This window comes from Martes martes, assembly GCF_963455335.1.
Source record: "Martes martes genome assembly, chromosome: 9".
NCBI lineage: Eukaryota > Metazoa > Chordata > Mammalia > Carnivora > Mustelidae > Martes > Martes martes.
This window is the reverse complement of record NC_137896.1, coordinates 120,343,964-120,356,312: the sequence shown is the minus strand read 5'-3', so window position 1 is coordinate 120,356,312 and position 12,349 is coordinate 120,343,964. Positions and strand designations below refer to the sequence as shown.

The 12,349-nt window shown below is 58.0% G+C and overlaps 1 protein-coding gene across 2 annotated transcripts in view; it reads right to left on the bottom strand.

Moving 5' to 3' along the window:
* ADCY3 (adenylate cyclase 3) overlaps positions 1–12,349 on the bottom strand; it is a gene marked incomplete at its 5' end in the record, with an annotated part of 77,573 nt that overhangs the window by 5,230 nt on the left and 59,994 nt on the right. The window contains 8 exons of one of the 2 annotated variants that reach the window (XM_080814641.1): positions 601–682; positions 1,999–2,064; positions 2,336–2,595; positions 4,115–4,231; positions 5,029–5,116; positions 6,666–6,827; positions 6,964–7,106; positions 8,596–8,724. In XM_080814641.1, coding sequence (XP_080670767.1) covers positions 601–682; positions 1,999–2,064; positions 2,336–2,595; positions 4,115–4,231; positions 5,029–5,116; positions 6,666–6,827; positions 6,964–7,106; positions 8,596–8,724 — 1,047 coding nt within the window. The remainder of the gene's footprint in view (positions 1–600; positions 683–1,998; positions 2,065–2,335; positions 2,596–4,114; positions 4,232–5,028; positions 5,117–6,665; positions 6,828–6,963; positions 7,107–8,595; positions 8,725–12,349) is intronic. The other variant, XM_080814642.1, reaches the window with a different exon arrangement.

The following is a 12,349-nucleotide window of genomic DNA, read 5'->3' as shown; positions in this document are numbered from 1 at the left end:
CTCTGGGACCTCATTCTAGTTACGGGTGTGTCTGGGAGGCTGGTGGCAGCAGTGGGGACCTCCTAGCCCAGGGTGGACCCCCACTTCCGGCAGGCCCCATCGGCCAACAAGTGGCTAGGGAAGGCTGTACTTCCCCGGGCAAACCACTGGGGGGCACTTGGGCTTTCGGGGAGCTCCCCCACCCCCCACCCCCCAGGTCTGCTTGCTTTTTTTCTTCTTCCTTTTAGGCAAACAAAACTCCATCAGCTTCTTTCCCTTTCTCTTCTGGCTCCATGGTGTGTTAGTGACCCCCAGAGCCAGGGTGGGTGAAAACCCACGGGCCCCGGCCTAGGAAACAGATTTTCTCTCAGCTTTTAGTCTCTGTGCTCTGCTTCAGCATCCCCGGAGGCGGTCAGGAGGAAGAGGTAAAGAACTCTTCTTGTATTACAGGGAGGGAACCGAAAAATGGCGGGGATGATGGCTCAGGCAGGGCCACATGTCAGGTTGTGTAAGGGAACCAGCGTCCCCCAGGAGCTCGGGTTCTCGGATCCAGAGCTTGCTTCCTCAGGGGGCCCCACCGGGCTGTGTGCAAGGGGGAGGGGAAGGCGTGCAGGCACTCACGTGGCGCGAGAAGTAGTAGAAGCTCAGCATCATGACGAAGATCATCACGGTCATGGAGTACTTAGAAGGCACCAGGGGCAGCCTGTGGGCCAGAGAGGAGCTTGATTCCCTCCAAAAGGACTGGGCCTCTCCTGTCTCCCTGGGCCAGAAACTTCGGCACCCTCACATCAAGTCCGGACTCCCACACGTCAATCTTTCTTCAGTCACTGGGCTCCTAACAGGCAGCCCAGCCCTGGCCCCTCCCGGAATCCACCTCAGGGCTCCCCAGGTGTTCAGTAAACACCATAGGTGCAACCATGGAAGCCTCTGGAGAAAGGAGAGCCTGGTGTTGCAGTGATGACACGAGGTACCATTTATGATTCTTTTTTAATAACTTCACACTTCTGTATGGAGCTATGCTTTGTTTGCATTACTAAACAGTAGTCTGGTGTATGAATTTTTATTACTATCCAGTAGTCTGTTGTATGAATGTATCACAGCTTGTGTAGCCGTTTGCTGTTGATGTGGTTTGAGTTCTCATCTGCTTGTGTTCCTGTGTATGTGCAGCTATGACGAATGATGGGACTGGACGATTGTGCGTGCATCCCGGGGTGGAGAGGTGTGCACGGATTTCTGTGACGTACATAGGGCTCGGTGGGAATGCTGCATCGTAGGACTATTTGCAACTTTACTAAGTAACTCCAAATTGTTTTCTAAAATGGTTGTACCGGTTTATACTCCCAACAGGAGTGAGTCACTATTGTAACTTGATAGTACCAGACTTCTCCGTCCTTGCCAAACTGATAGGTGTGTAGTAGTCTTTTGTTGTGGTCCTAATGTTCACATCCATGATTACGTGAATGCCTTTCATTAATTAGTGGCCATTTAAATTTCTTTTAGGAAGGGCCTATTCCGTTCTTCTGCCCTAATTCTGTTACATAATCTTTTTTTTTAACTTGAAGGTCTAATCAAGTCACTGAATGACAATTCTAAAACGTTAGAGCTAGAAGGGACCTTGGAGAACTTCTAGTCCAATATCCTCTTTAAGACGTGAAAAAGACTAAAAAACTGGCCTGTCTGCGGCCCCAGAGACAGCCGTGCAGCAGGGAGCAAAGCTACATCCTCGAACCTTCTAGACTGGGTGCAGTCCTCCTTCCGCCTCATCTGCTGTCCGTCCCACTGGTTCCTGCTCTCCTCACCTCAACCCAGCCCTGTCCCGCCCGCTAAAGCACACTGCTGCTGCTCCCCTGCTTTGCTGTGGCCCCGGAGGGTCCAGACCAGCGTCATTCTACCTCTCTCCAGCCCTTCTCTAATGAATATCCCACACTGTGTGCCTTTGGAGGGGTGAGATCATGGCCTTCTCTCTAGGAGAGAGGGTGGCTAAGTCCCGACCAAGAAGGAGAAAGCCGCTGCCCTTACCTGCCAGTGCCGTTGAGCCCAGGGGTGGAAAGTCCCTGCATCTTCTCTAAGGCGACCACGGGAAAGCTGCAGGACAGAGCGTAGCACCCTCAGTTCCCCCCTGGGGACAAGCGGCTGACACCCAACAGCCAAACACGGAGGGAGCCAGGATCGTCCATTCATCGAGAATGAAAGGATCTACCCCAGGGTCACAGCCCACTAGTGGCGTATCTGTGAGAAGTCGCGAACCCCGACTCCCGTACCATCCTCTGATGAGCCCCAGGCCTGGGACCTGGAAGTGGGGACTTGGGGTGGGAGGAAGGAGACAGTACAGATCCCCAAACAGGCTTCATCTTACTCATGTTCCTGAAAGCGCTTGCGGTCGTATTCATCAAAGATGGGGCGCCAGGCGTAGATGTTGATGACGGCCACAGCCCCAGTGACGAGCAGCATGAGTGTGAGCTTCACCATGTGGCTGACCTGCACCAGCATGATGGTGGCGATGAGGGACAGCACGGCGACATAGTTGTAATACTTGGGGTTCTCCACGCAGCCGTCCTCCACGTCCAGCCCTGCGGTGCTGTTGTTGGGCCCGGTGTAGTACTGGAGACAGCTGAGCTGGAGGCCAGGACCGGGGGGCGGGACGATATGGGGTGCAAGGGGACAGCAGACACCGGTCAGAGGCGGCTGGGTCGTGGCCACCACGTCCCACAGCTCCCTCAGAAACACTGACAGACGGGACAACTACCAAGGAACAATGCAAGTTAGTAGTTCTCACTAAGAGCTGAACCGTATCTTATTGATGTTTCTGAAAATCGTCGAGTATCTGTAGTGTCACCACCTTTACAGAAAGCCCCTGAGGCTGGGGTTGCCCCCAGCAGCGCGCTCAGCAAGCGGGACAGCCAGAGCGAGGGGTCAGGCGTTCAGGTTGCCCGTACAACACGCTCTTGCCCCTTCTCACTGTTGCTTAAGGAGGGGCCACGGGGCCAGCCAGGGGGCCTCGGTCCTGGTTTTGCCGCCCGGCAGCCAGTCTCTGCTCAGATGCTTCCGTTTCTGGGGCCTGGGCCTGCTGTCTGGCAGACGTAAGTCAACGGCAAGTCCGTCCATCTGCCGCAGCAAACCTACTTCCAGGAACTTCCACCCACCGGTGCTTGGCCGGCTCTGGGGAAGTTCTCAGTGAAAAACTGTCCTACCGCCCTCGTCTTTCACCCCTGCCCTGGTGATGGGACCTCGAGATGTCCTGCACTGATCCGTGACCCCGCTAAACAGTGGTCCCCAGTCCCGGCACCAGGCTCTAGGGGTGCTCAGGCAGGCCGGGGGCTCAGGCTTCCTTCCCTGCGCTCAGGCGCCGCGTGACCCAGGCTCGTGAGGTTCTGCAGCTCTGAACTTGGCATTCTAACTGGACTTCGGACCAGCTGGCCCGAGGGCCTTTTCACCTATGCTGCTACAGAACAAGTCTCCACAGTAAGTTTTTTTGTCCTCCCGCCCCGGGAAAATTGTTAGAGAAAATAAAGCAAATGATGTACATTTATTTGAAAAAAGTAGGAGTTTTTAAGAGCACGTATACAGTACAGCCAAAATTGTCGGGAACCGTGACAACTGACAAGAACGTCCCCTGCAGCTCTAAGGTGCTAAGGCTCAGTCGCTGCCTGGTGGCTCTGAGTCCAGTGCCGGGCTGCCTGTGGCGAGCATTGTGCCCCCTGAGCAGTGAGACAGCGTTTCCTCACAGGACTGGGATCTAGAAGTGCTTGATCCTTGATTCTGTCACTTATTGACTGTGACCTTAAGTGAATTAACCTGAGCTTTGCAGCTGTAGATAATGATACCAGTGTCTTGGGAATGTTAGAAAGATTCAATGAGTCAGTGTCAGCCACGGGGCCTGGGGCATGGGGTTGGGCCCTTGGACTCTGGGAGAGCTAGATGCTGGGGGAAACAGGTCAGTCTCAGGTTTCTGGGGTAGAAGATCCCCTCCACTTGGCCCAGGTGATCTGTTTAGGAAACTAAGTGCCGCTCTAAACCTGCGTCTAGTGGGGGAGGACTGGTTGACCACCTGCTCATACTGGCCAATACAGAAGCCTTTCTCCACTGGGCGGGGGGGGTGGGGGTGGTCCCTTCACCAGGCACAGCAGGAGCTCACCATGTCCACGACATTTGCCATGACCAGAATGAAGATGGCTAACATGGCCCAAGTGTTCCTGGCCCAGCGGGTCCGGTCGATCCAGGTCGAGAAGGCAACGAGCTTCTTAGGAAAGGCCTAGAAGGAATGGAATTTCAGGGGCCGTGAACTTTTGATGGTCGTTTCTCCCATAAATGTGACTACTGATGACTTTGGTTGCTCCCCTACCTCCCAGAAACCTAAAATGTAGACCTTTGCCTGTGAGTCAACCCAAAACTGGCGGAGCTGAGAAGGCAGCGCAGGATCCTGGTGCTCTTTGTCAGTCCCTCTGGAGGTGTTTGTGACACAGCAGGGCCCCCAGACACAGGAGCCCTTTCTGGAGCAGTCACCGTGACCAACCCCTGAGGCTGTGGGCAGCACCAGCCAGCGGCAGCCCCCTCCGTGTAAGTCCCAGCAGGGAGGCCGTGGCGGGGAAGGAGTCTCGGGGCAGCCATCTTTGCCTGGCTGCCCCTGCTTTCCTGGGTCAGTTCACCCGAAATCCTCCGAGTTACCCGGCAAGCCACCTGCTGGACCCATTCCCCTCAAACACTGCTTTTCTCTTGCCATTCTGATCAAAACTCTGCGTAGCACCCCAGTTCTTACAGGAGGAAACCTCAGTCCCTTTGTCTGGCTTTCCCAGTCCTTCACAGTCAGGGCCAACCCCCTTCCAGCTGGGCCTCCACTGCTGTCCTACAGTTTCCCGTTGGTCTGGGCTCCGGCGTAGGCGCCTTGTTAGCTCAGCAGATGCGAGTGAGTGACATGGAATGAATGGATGGACACACCCCTGCGCTGTCCCAACACGACAGTCTACTCGTGAGGAGTCGGGGGACGCAAAACTCCGTCCGCACGCCTTCCGCCTCCGGAGGGCTCCCGAGCCCAAGGAAAGTGGCTCTTACCCGGGGAAAGATGGCAGCCAGCGAGCAGACCGTCAGGATCAGCAGCAGAACCTCCCCAACCACAAAGGTCATGTAGTTGGTCATTAGCCTGTAACAGGGAGACGACAGGGAGGGGGACAGAGGGACCAGTGAGATCGGGGTTGGGGGGGGCTAGGAGGGGAAAGAAGGGAGAAGAGCAGGCCCTCTGCGCCCACACCTCAAGTGTCCCCACGACGCCACCGACTCCCGCCTCCTGCTGCACAGGCGAGAGGGAGGCCGAGTCAGGCGGCTGCCAGCCGAGTGCAGGGCCTGGGAGCGTGTGCCCCTCCCCTGCTGCTGGGGTGCAGATGCCCAGTGAAAACCTGGGGGTTCTTCAGGGTGAGCCCTGTGCTCGTGAGGGGGCAGCATGGGACAGGGCAGCTCCCCGGCTGCAGGGGCGCTGGGGAGGGGGGAGCTGGCAGGGCGACCCCCCGGCAACCGCATGGAGCTTCACAGTTGAACGCCACCTTCATGACTGAGAAATGCTCCCCATTCGCACAACCCCCACCAGCTGGATCCAGAGAGACCTCCGCTGCTAGGCCAGCGCCTGGTTCTCGGTCACCTCTCCCCCGACTCTGGGTCTTTGCCGCAATACCGCCCTGTCCCCCGCGCGTGACACCCGCTCCGCCCCGCGCTAGGCAGAGGCAGCGCAGACGAAATGAAACTCGCCGCCCGCATTCCTGCTGCCTTCTTCACTTTCACCCGCCCCGCTGGCCCCTGCCTGTGTGCCCGTTCTGATGCCCGCTAGGAGGGCATCAGCTCCACGAGGGCCGGGGAGCTGGTGCGCTGTGTTCACGGCACGTCCCGGGCCCTCGGTGCCTGGCACGGAGTAGCCGCCGTCCGTGCGCTGAACGAACGCATGGGACCCGGCCCTCCCAGGGGTTAGTGGCGGACGTGACCACCTTCAAGCGGTCAGCACCACCATCGTCTTTGGCTTCTGGAACCTTGGTGATACAGCGGTGCAACAAACTGGCAAGGAAACTGTGTCTAGAACCTGTGACAAAATCCAAGGCTCCTCACGGTTCCCCCAGCTACAGCTGGGGCAGGTCTCCACCGCCTCCCTTCACAGGGAGCAGGGAACCCTGCATAGGAGCGAGCTGCTGGGGGGGGGGAGCACGGGGAGGGAGGTGCGGGCAGTTGCCCTCTACTTGGGTCTCAACAGTTGGGGCGAGGACTCTAGAACATTCCTTGCCCCGGACGACCTACTGCTGGGTGCCAGAGATCTGGTTGCACCCAGAGCCTGAAATCCATCTGCTAAAATGAAGTAAGAGATGGAAGCCAGGTCAGCCCTGACGACTGGCTTGAGGAGTGTCCCCATCTTCTGTCTCCTTGTCCCCGCACCACTCAGGCCCACGTAGCCAAGATCTCCAACCTCCTGGTTTTGATGCTAGTGCTATTCTAGAACCCCGGGGTAGACAGGAAGAAGGGGGTCCAGGGCACAGTCCTAGCAACACCTGGGCCTGAATTCACCTGGGCAGCTCCACTGAAGGCAAGAACGAGACCGAGCTTTTGCCCCAGTGTCACGCTCCAGCAGGCACTGACATCCCTCCCGCCTGGCCTAGGACGCTCACCACCTCACCCTCTCCCGGCCTCTCGGCTCCTGCCATGCCCTCCCTCACCAGGGGTCGATGAGTATCTCGACCAGGGCCGTACAGAGCAGGACAACACAGGAGCAGCTGAAGGCAGCCCCGCTCTGCTTTTCCTTCTCCACCGAGTAGCGGGTTTCCATATCGGGGTCCATGAACCGCATGGAAAGGAGAAAGGTGTTTCTCTTCTTCACTCTGCAGAGGAAACGAGACCCAGGAAACACAAATGTCACACCTGCCTTGGCCCATCAGAAGGGTCCCCACCCGGGACAGCTGACCCCAGGGACCCCCGAGCTAGGGCCTACGAGGTACGTGCAGGGGGACCACTTACACCTGGGCGGACTCTCGCTCCAGCAGCGCCTCGTTGAGCAGCTGGTTGAGCTCGTGCTCGTCCTCAGAGGCGTCCACCACACGGTCCGCCAGGTCCTGAAGGCGCAGCCTCCGGCGCGGGTTGGGGAAGGAGGGATTGTCGGCCTGCGAGCCAGTGTGCCAGATGGGGGAAGGCGGGAGGGACGCGGGGCGAGTTGAGGGAAGAGGGTGGTCAGGGGAGGGGAACAAAAGGAATCACACTCAGGAGGACTAGGCCCTCCGCTCTAGGAACCACTTTGTGGGAAGTGTTCCCGATGCCCCCACGCATGTGCCCCGCTTGGGTCTGGACCCAAAGACACAGTCCTTCCTGGTTCCCCAGCCCCACGGCTCTGCAGTGACCACCTGCTAACAGCAGCCCGTCGGGGAGCGGGGGACGGCAGTGTGAGACTGCTGTGCTGCTACGAGGAGGGGTGCCCCCCAGCCGTGGGGTCACCCCTGGTTATCCCTGGGCAGGTGAACGATCCCCAACCCTCGGGCTTCCCGGCGCTCTTAAAGGAGCACACATCAAGCTCACCTGGGGAAGGAGGGTCTGAGGGGGAAGTGCTCAGGGCCCCACTAATGGGCTGGTGGGGCTGGGGAACCCACTACCATTTTTATTCCCATAGAGGATAAGCTCCGGCTCCAGAGATGGGAATCCAGACTGTGATCACACAGCCATTGGCCCCAATAACAAGGGACACTGGGCCCGTCAGAGCTGTGTGTACCGGTCCAGAGTGCACGCGGAAGCCAGAACCAAGACGGCCCAGCCTTAAGTTCAGGTGCCAATGGCTGCCAATAGACCCATGTCACACATGTTCCCCAGCTCCAACTTTCTTCCCTGTAAAATGACGTGGGAGGTCTGCTCCAGCACTGAGAACTTCTGTCCCCGAAGTATGCGTGGGAGAGTGTGGCTGAGCATGAGGACAGGAAAGCCAGAGGCTGCTAAAACCATGGCGCCCTTGTTGCTGAGTCACGTCGGGTCTGTATTTCCACTTTGCATCAAGAAAATCACGCTAGGGAAAAGCTGCTGAATGTCATGGTGATCCAGAAAAACCCAGCAGCTCCCGGCCCTGTGTCCCCTCTCGGTCCGCAGAGCCTGACCTAGAGGGACCAGGACAGGGAGGACAGGGGTGCTGCCGGCCAGCCAGAACGTAGCCGGGCAGCTCCGTAGTCAAGGGCAGGCCCTGGATACTCTCCCAGCAAGGACTCCGTCCTCGGCAGGGAGCGCATTCACTGCTTTGGAAATGCCCCATCTGTGCCCAGGACTTGTGAAGTCTGGACCTCGCCAGACGGGTGAGCCCACCCTGAGGTCTCACTTCCGCAACAGTCTCGTCAGACCCTACAGAATTTTCCATGGATGTCCTCACCGACCTCAAAGCCACAGGATTCTGGGACAGGAGGGCTAGACAAGGCCTCTGAGCTGAGCACCTCTTCTGTCCCTACCCACCCCCAGCCCAGGAACTACTGAGGAGACCGTAGGACCAGGGTAGGAGGTGACGCCCAAGGGGACACTGCTGAAAAGGAGCATAGCCCGGGCCGGTGGCCAGGTGCCCGAGTCCCGCACAAGACACTTCCTCCGGCAACCTTCACGCCCCGGCCCTCACCCCACACGCACCTGGGCATCCTGGTCCTCGGGCTCCTCCGACGTGGAGCCGCTGGTGTGGACACTCCCGTTGGGCTCCTTGGTCTCAATGAGGGCGGGGGAGCCGGGCTTGGAGGAGGCTGGCGCGCCGTTCAGCAGGGCCTGCGCGGGAAGGAGCGGCCGTCAGCTGCCCGCCCGCCCCGGCAGACGCGCTCGGTCCGCTCTCCGTCTGGAATCTTGCCACGGGAGTTTAGAAGTCTGGAGGCTAAGAAAAGTCACTACCTGACTCCTCCTCTAGGACGTTAACTTTAAAACGCCGTACCCCGCCGGTATCCGTTTCTACTATTGGAATTTTTCTAAGCAGAGAAAGACCCTCTTGTTCCCGCTCCTATTTCTAAAACAGTGACTCGACACAGTGGTCCACAGAGGTCCTTGTCGGTCGTAGAACCTGACGAATGCCTTCCAAAAGTCTGATTAGGTCCCACAAGCCCGTCTCCCCAGTGACGAGTCCCTTTCCTTGACAGAGTAAGTCAGACACTGTAACACGGCCGAACAGTCCTCTCGATTCACGAGCGTTGGCCGAATCCCTCAACTTCTGGGGATACCCACGGAGCTTCCTGACCGTGTGAGCTCACGTTCTAGCGAGGAAAGGCAGCAGGAAGGCAAGTCAGTCAAATCAGTACAGTCTGGAAGAAGAGGGAAGTGCTCTGGAGAGAGGTAAAGCAGGAAAGGGGCGCAGGATCACTGGGGAGCGAGATGGTAACGAGGTCAGGGGAGGTGTCACCCCGAGGAAGACAGCTCAGTGATGACCCGAAGGAGTGAATCCTGCAGCTCCCGGGGGAATGCCTCAACGCCCCCCACCCCCGCCGCCCCAAGAAGAGAGAGAAGCCGGTGCAAAGGCCCTGCAGCAGGCACGCCCCCACCCCACCCCCCGCCGCCAGGAGTCCCGTGCCACTGCCAGAGCAATGAGTGACAGCAGAGCGAGGGCCTGGCTGTACCGGGCTTTCCCGGCCTCCATGGGACCTGGCTTTCCCTCCGAGAGGCAGAGGCCAAGGCACTGACAGGATGTCCCCTGTTGCTTCAGTGGGAGCACTGCCTGCTGTGGAGAAGGGATGGCGGGACCCGGTCTGCAGCAGGATGACTGGCTGGAGACCCGCGATCTGGCCACACCGGCATAGCCCTGCCCGGCTCGTGGTGGGGGTGGTGGCAGGTGTGAGGGTGTTGTGGGGGGGGAGTGCGGCGGTTAGAGCCCTCCCTCACAGGAGGGTCGACAGAGCTGGCTTGTGTCCGGTAGAGACAGGGCTCAAGCCTGTGTTCAGTGTTTGGTCTGAGCTGCTGAAAGAATGAAGTGGCCGCCGAGGAGTTGGGCGGACGGAGGGATGAGCAGGCCCCGGGCCTGGGACGCGCAGGGGTGAGTGCGGGCGAGCCGCTGGGCCTGAGGTGGAGACCCAGGAGTCATCAGAGGTGGCATTTGAGACAAGGAAACTGGGTGAGCCTGGCAACAGGGCAGGGAGGGCATGGAGAGGTCTGGAAGCTCTTCAACAGCTGGGAAGGACTCGCGAGGATTCTCCTCTCTCCTCCCCATCCATCGCTTTGTCACGCTGAACCACGGGCCTAGATTTCTGCAAGTGACACTGCGCTCGCTGCTGTGACTTCCCAAGGAGGAGATCCCCTCAACCACCTTCCTTCTTTCTCCCCACTGTCCCCCCCCCAACTACACCTGTGTCACCCCCCATATCGTGGCGTGGGCGTTACTGCTTCTGACCCGTGGAGAGGTCGCCTTATCCACATATGGCTGAGGTGGAGACTTCTGGAACAGTCGCCAAGCTGGCCACACGAGCTACACCAGCCGTGATGCGTGGTTCACCCGTGCATTGCCCTGTCATGAACACGGGGACACGGGGGCAGGGGGGATGAGCTACCAGAGCTAAACATTCAAGCTCCCCGAGATGCAGCAGGGCTGACACATGCTGGACATCTGACAAGAGCCGGAGGACTGCCGCCTGAGCGAGGGTTCACTGCTCCGGTCAACCAGGAGCCCCCACGAAGCTGAAGGGGGCCGAAGCCGGGTACAGAGCCAGGCAGGGAGGGTGCCCCGGGGTGGGGGGGCATCAGGAGGTGAGTGAGCGAGGGCAGGGGTAAAACTTCCAACGTGCAGAACCCTTCACGCAGCCTTCTTACTTCAAGAAATTGTTCAGGCAGGGGCATTAAGAAACGATTACAAGTCAACGGTACAAAAATACGGAAAACCTCGATGGCCACAACATGTCACTGAAAGAAGTGCTGAAGAGGGAACGCTGTCCATGTTTCCATCCAAGTGTGCGCTGGCTGACGCGTGTGACGGGGCACCCCGGACGGCAAGGTCAGCGTGCCGCCTGCCGCCGCCCACGCTCCGTCCCGTGCGGGCAGCAGCCTCCGCGCGGGCCCCTTCCTCCTCGCTCACGGCTTCGGTGCTCACGTCTGAAGCAATGTCACCACAAGCTCAGCCTTTCTCTCCTTTGGAAGTTGACTAAGAACTCAAGCTCAACAGCTTCATAAAGCCCGCTCTGCCCGCGCTCCCTGTGCCTCAGTGGCCTCATCTGCACCCTCGGAGGGGGGGGGTGTCAGGCGAACAATGCCAGACCCAAATTTCACACCACGCAAGGGTTGTTGGAATCAGCACAATAGAATACAAGATTAGAACGAACGGGAACGAGCGTGGTCCCAAAGACCTAACTGACTGCTGCTTTGTGACTTCACGGTGGTCCCTGGTAAAACCCGATTTGGGGGTAATTTTTGAAAGGAAGAACATTTCTCTACTTACAAAATTTTAAATGCCAGAAATTATAAATTCCCAAGCACTTCACCAAAAAGTAGCTGATTTCCTAAAGTATTGCCTATTACGGTCTCGTAGAAGAGCCTAGAAGACACATTTTTAACTGGTGCTAGGGAATATGTTGAAATTCTGTGTGCAGCACTCTTACAAATGCAAAGGACTTGTTAATTTGGGGGCAAGGTCAAGTCGTCTCTCGTGAGGCTCTCCTTTCTACTCTGACAGTTCCTAATTTCCGGAAAGACCCGTTCCTACTCTTCTCAGTTCTTTGGAGCATTTAACTGTAGCTCAAACCTTACATGCAGCACAACACATCTTGAGCTGTCCTCTGCTTTACCACGGGTGCCGGGGGGGATTTTACATTACTCAGAGTGAGGCGGTGGCCCACCCACCCGTGTGTCCCCCCCGGTGCTGAGTCTGTGTGAACTGCACACGGGAGCGACCCACGCGCATCTGGGATACAGGGTGGCCGGCAGGCCGGGGGCCCGGGCCCTACTCTGCTGCCTACTAGATCTGCAACTCGCCTGCAGAGTTCTGGGCCTCAGTTTCCTCCTCTGCAAAGTGGGTATGACAACAGCCCCCTTCTCGCAGGGTTGTCTTGAAGAATGAGTTAACGGACGCCCAGAAGCACTCCCGGAATAGTGGTTGTGATTAAAGTTAGCGGATAAGTCTTCCGTTTGTGTTTGATTCGCTGGTCATCCCCATACATTTTCGGGGAGGGGAGAAGGTGTGTAGTTTTCTTTTAAAACTTGCCCACGGGCCACATCTTCAGCCACAGTCCCTGAAGCCCCCCAGACCAGCTCACGCTCTGCTTTTGTCATTACTATGCAAAGCCCCAGCCCTGGGACGGTCTCAGACCACGTTGTCGACCCCGAGAGCACCAAACTCCTTAGTGGTTCAATTCTCATGACGGGTGGGTTCCTAAGGACACAGTTTCAAGGACCGACACAATTCCCAGGTTCAGCAGAAGATGAC